The sequence below is a fragment of the Egretta garzetta genome, unplaced genomic scaffold (genome assembly GCF_000687185.1).
Source record: "Egretta garzetta isolate BGI_Z169 unplaced genomic scaffold, ASM68718v1 scaffold1055, whole genome shotgun sequence".
In the NCBI taxonomy this organism is placed as follows: Eukaryota; Metazoa; Chordata; class Aves; order Pelecaniformes; family Ardeidae; genus Egretta; species Egretta garzetta.
The window spans coordinates 2,607-7,510 of record NW_009259699.1 but is presented as its reverse complement, the minus strand read 5'-3'; the positions used below and the strand labels follow the sequence as shown (position 1 = coordinate 7,510).

The 4,904-nt window shown below is 64.3% G+C and overlaps 1 protein-coding gene across 1 annotated transcript in view; it reads left to right on the top strand.

The window, feature by feature from the left end:
- Positions 1-371: 371 nt before the first annotated feature.
- LOC118452295 (structural maintenance of chromosomes protein 1A-like) overlaps positions 372-4,904 on the top strand; it is a gene marked incomplete at both ends in the record, with an annotated part of 6,333 nt that continues 1,800 nt past the window's right edge. The window contains 3 exons of the mRNA XM_035894346.1: positions 372-575; positions 667-905; positions 994-1,252. Coding sequence (XP_035750239.1) covers positions 372-575; positions 667-905; positions 994-1,252 — 702 coding nt within the window. The remainder of the gene's footprint in view (positions 576-666; positions 906-993; positions 1,253-4,904) is intronic.

Genomic DNA, 4,904 nt, shown 5'->3' with positions numbered 1-4,904 from the left:
CAGCCCCCCCTGAGGATTTGGGTGGGGGGATCATTCCCACCCTCTTTACTCCATTCCCTAACCCTGGTGGAGCCCCATGAGGATTTAAGGGGGTGTCCCCATGTTTTCTGTCACCGTGGGAGAACCCAGACCCCTGTGAGGATTTGGGGGGGCTCCTCTGTTCCCTGACACCCCCTCACCCCCTTCCTCAACCCCCCCGAGGATTTGGGGGGATCATTCCCATCCTCTTTACTCCATTCCCTATCAATGGGGGAGCCATTTAAGGGCGGGATCTCCCCATTTTCCTCCACCAAGGGAAAACCCAGCCCTCCACGAGGATTTGGGGGGGCTCCCCCTTTACACACACACACCCCCCCCCCTTCATTCCTCAGGGTGCCGTGGAATCCATCGCCATGAAGAACCCCAAGGAACGGACGGCGTTGTTTGAGGAGATCAGCCGGTCGGGGGAATTGGCTCAAGAATACGACAAGCGGAAGAAAGAGATGGTGAAAGCGGAGGAGGACACCCAATTTAATTATCACCGCAAGAAAAACATCGCCGCCGAGCGCAAGGAAGCCAAGCAGGAGAAGGAAGAGGTTGGAGGGGCAACGCGGAAAGTGTGGGGGGGGTCCTGCATCATTGTACCCCCTCCCTTGACCCTCGGTTATCCCCCTTTTTCCTCGTTAGGCCGATCGTTACCAGCGGTTAAAAGACGAAGTGGTGCGGGCTCAAGTGCAGCTGCAGCTTTTCAAGCTGTATCACAACGAAGCGGAGATCGAGAAGCTCAATAAAGAATTGGGGTTGAAAAACCGGGAGATCGATAAGGATAAGAAGCGGATGGATCGGGTGGAGGACGAGCTGAAGGATCGGAAAAAAGAGTTGGGCAAGATGATGAGGGAACAGCAACAAATCGAGAAGGAAATCAAGTGAGGCACCCCCAAAAAAAAACCCCCAAGGGGCACAGCCAGAAGCTCCAAAACCCCCCCACCCCCAACATCATTTATTTTTCCGCAGGGAGAAGGATTCCGAGCTCAACCAGAAGCGTCCTCAGTACATCAAGGCGAAGGAGAACACCTCGCACAAAATCAAAAAGCTGGAAGCGGCCAAAAAATCCTTGCAGAACGCGCAGAAACAGTACAAGAAGCGGAAAGCAGACATGGATGAATTGGAAAAGGAGATGTTGTCGGTGGAAAAAGCCCGGCAAGAATTCGAGGAAAGGATGGAAGAGGAGAGCCAAAGCCAAGGACGCGACCTGACCTTGGAGGAGAACCAGGTAGGGCTTCATCCCGGCGACATCCCCGTGGAAGTTTTGGTGGTGGTTTGAGCATGGATGGACGCCAGGGGCCATCCCTGCCACGGGGTGCGGTCCCTTGGGAGCGGACGGCTCCAGCGTGGGTCCTTCCTTCCCATGGGATGCAGCCCCTCGGGAGCGAATGGCTCCGGCTTGGGTCCCTCCCTCCCATGGGGTGCAGCCCCTCGGGAGCGGACGCATCCGGCATGGGTCCCTCGAGAGCAGAGGTGTGGGTCCCTTGGGAGCAGATGGCTCCGGCGTGGGTCCTTCCTTCCCATGGGGTGCAGCCCCTCGGGAGCGGACGCATCCGGCATGGGTCCCTCGAGAGCAGAGGTGTGGGTCCCTTGGGAGCAGATGGCTCCGGCGTGGGTCCTTCCTTCCCATGGGGTGCAGCCCCTCGGGAGCGGACGCATCCGGCATGGGTCCCTCGAGAGCAGAGGTGTGGGTCCCTTGGGAGCAGATGGCTCCGGCGTGGGTCCTTCCTTCCCATGGGGTGCAGCCCCTCGGGAGCGGACGCATCCGGCATGGGTCCCTCGAGAGCAGAGGTGTGGGTCCCTTGGGAGCAGATGGCTCCGGCGTGGGTCCTTCCTTCCCATGGGGTGCAGCCCCTCGGGAGCGGACGCATCCGGCATGGGTCCCTCGAGAGCAGAGGTGTGGGTCCCTTGGGAGCAGATGGCTCCGGCGTGGGTCCTTCCTTCCCATGGGGTGCAGCCCCTCGGGAGCGGACGCATCCGGCATGGGTCCCTCGAGAGCAGAGGTGTGGGTCCCTTGGGAGCAGATGGCTCCGGCGTGGGAGCGGATGGCTCTGGCTTGAGTCCCCCCCTCCCATGGGGTGCAGCCCCTCGGGAGTGGATGGCTCCAGGATGGTTCCCTTGGGAGTGGACAGCTCCAGCCTGGGTCCCTCCCTCCCACGGGATTCAGCCCCTCAGGAGCGGACGGCTCCGGGGTGGGTCCCTCCATCCCACGGGATGCAGCCCCTTGGGAGCAGATAGCTCTGCCATGGGTCTCTTCGGAGCGGACGGCTCCGGGGTGGGTCCCTCCATCCCACGGGATGCAGCCCCTTGGGAGCAGATAGCTCTGCCATGGGTCTCTTCGGAGCGGACGGCTCCGGGGTGGGTCCCTCCATCCCACGGGATGCAGCCCCTTGGGAGCAGATAGCTCTGCCATGGGTCTCTTCGGAGCGGACGGCTCCGGGGTGGGTCCCTCCATCCCACGGGATGCAGCCCCTTGGGAGCAGATAGCTCTGCCATGGGTCTCTTCGGAGCGGACGGCTCCGGGGTGGGTCCCTCCATCCCACGGGATGCAGCCCCTTGGGAGCAGATAGCTCTGCCATGGGTCTCTTCGGAGCGGACGGCTCCGGGGTGGGTCCCTCCATCCCACGGGATGCAGCCCCTTGGGAGCAGATAGCTCTGCCATGGGTCTCTTCGGAGCGGACGGCTCCGGGGTGGGTCCCTCCATCCCACGGGATGCAGCCCCTTGGGAGCAGATAGCTCTGCCATGGGTCTCTTCGGAGCGGACGGCTCCGGGGTGGGTCCCTCCATCCCACGGGATGCAGCCCCTTGGGAGCAGATAGCTCTGCCATGGGTCTCTTCGGAGCGGACGGCTCCGGGGTGGGTCCCTCCATCCCACGGGATGCAGCCCCTTGGGAGCAGATAGCTCTGCCATGGGTCTCTTCGGAGCGGACGGCTCCGGGGTGGGTCCCTCCATCCCACGGGATGCAGCCCCTTGGGAGCAGATAGCTCTGCCATGGGTCTCTTCGGAGCGGACGGCTCCGGGGTGGGTCCCTCCATCCCACGGGATGCAGCCCCTTGGGAGCAGATAGCTCTGCCATGGGTCTCTTCGGAGCGGACGGCTCCGGGGTGGGTCCCTCCATCCCACGGGATGCAGCCCCTTGGGAGCAGATAGCTCTGCCATGGGTCTCTTCGGAGCGGACGGCTCCGGGGTGGGTCCCTCCATCCCACGGGATGCAGCCCCTTGGGAGCAGATAGCTCTGCCATGGGTCTCTTCGGAGCGGACGGCTCCGGGGTGGGTCCCTCCATCCCACGGGATGCAGCCCCTTGGGAGCAGATAGCTCTGCCATGGGTCTCTTCGGAGCGGACGGCTCCGGGGTGGGTCCCTCCATCCCACGGGATGCAGCCCCTTGGGAGCAGATAGCTCTGCCATGGGTCTCTTCGGAGCGGACGGCTCCGGGGTGGGTCCCTCCATCCCACGGGATGCAGCCCCTTGGGAGCAGATAGCTCTGCCATGGGTCTCTTCGGAGCGGACGGCTCCGGGGTGGGTCCCTCCATCCCACGGGATGCAGCCCCTTGGGAGCAGATAGCTCTGCCATGGGTCTCTTCGGAGCGGACGGCTCCGGGGTGGGTCCCTCCATCCCACGGGATGCAGCCCCTTGGGAGCAGATAGCTCTGCCATGGGTCTCTTCGGAGCGGACGGCTCCGGGGTGGGTCCCTCCATCCCACGGGATGCAGCCCCTTGGGAGCAGATAGCTCTGCCATGGGTCTCTTCGGAGCGGACGGCTCCGGGGTGGGTCCCTCCATCCCACGGGATGCAGCCCCTTGGGAGCAGATAGCTCTGCCATGGGTCTCTTCGGAGCGGACGGCTCCGGGGTGGGTCCCTCCATCCCACGGGATGCAGCCCCTTGGGAGCAGATAGCTCTGCCATGGGTCTCTTCGGAGCGGACGGCTCCGGGGTGGGTCCCTCCATCCCACGGGATGCAGCCCCTTGGGAGCAGATAGCTCTGCCATGGGTCTCTTCGGAGCGGACGGCTCCGGGGTGGGTCCCTCCATCCCACGGGATGCAGCCCCTTGGGAGCAGATAGCTCTGCCATGGGTCTCTTCGGAGCGGACGGCTCCGGGGTGGGTCCCTCCATCCCACGGGATGCAGCCCCTTGGGAGCAGATAGCTCTGCCATGGGTCTCTTCGGAGCGGACGGCTCCGGGGTGGGTCCCTCCATCCCACGGGATGCAGCCCCTTGGGAGCAGATAGCTCTGCCATGGGTCTCTTCGGAGCGGACGGCTCCGGGGTGGGTCCCTCCATCCCACGGGATGCAGCCCCTTGGGAGCAGATAGCTCTGCCATGGGTCTCTTCGGAGCGGACGGCTCCGGGGTGGGTCCCTCCATCCCACGGGATGCAGCCCCTTGGGAGCAGATAGCTCTGCCATGGGTCTCTTCGGAGCGGACGGCTCCGGGGTGGGTCCCTCCATCCCACGGGATGCAGCCCCTTGGGAGCAGATAGCTCTGCCATGGGTCTCTTCGGAGCGGACGGCTCCGGTGTGGGTCCCTCCATCCCATGGGATGCAGCCCCTTGGGAGCGGACGGCTCCAGCGTGGGTCCCTCCCTCCCTCCCAGGGGGTTCAGCCCCTCAGGAGCAGACGGCTCCAGCATGGGTCCCTCCCTCCCATGGGATGCAGCCCCTTGGGAGCAGTTGGCTCCACCATGGGTCCCTTGGGAGCGGATGGCTCCAGTGTGGGTCCCTCCCTCCCTTGGGAGAGGACGGCTCCAGCGTGGGTCCCTTCCTCGTGGGTCCCTCCCTCCCATGGGATGCAGCCCCTCGGGAGCGGACGGCTCTGGCGTGGGTCCCTCCCTCTCACAGAACCCCCCCCTCCACTGCTACACAAACCCAATTCACCCCCTTGT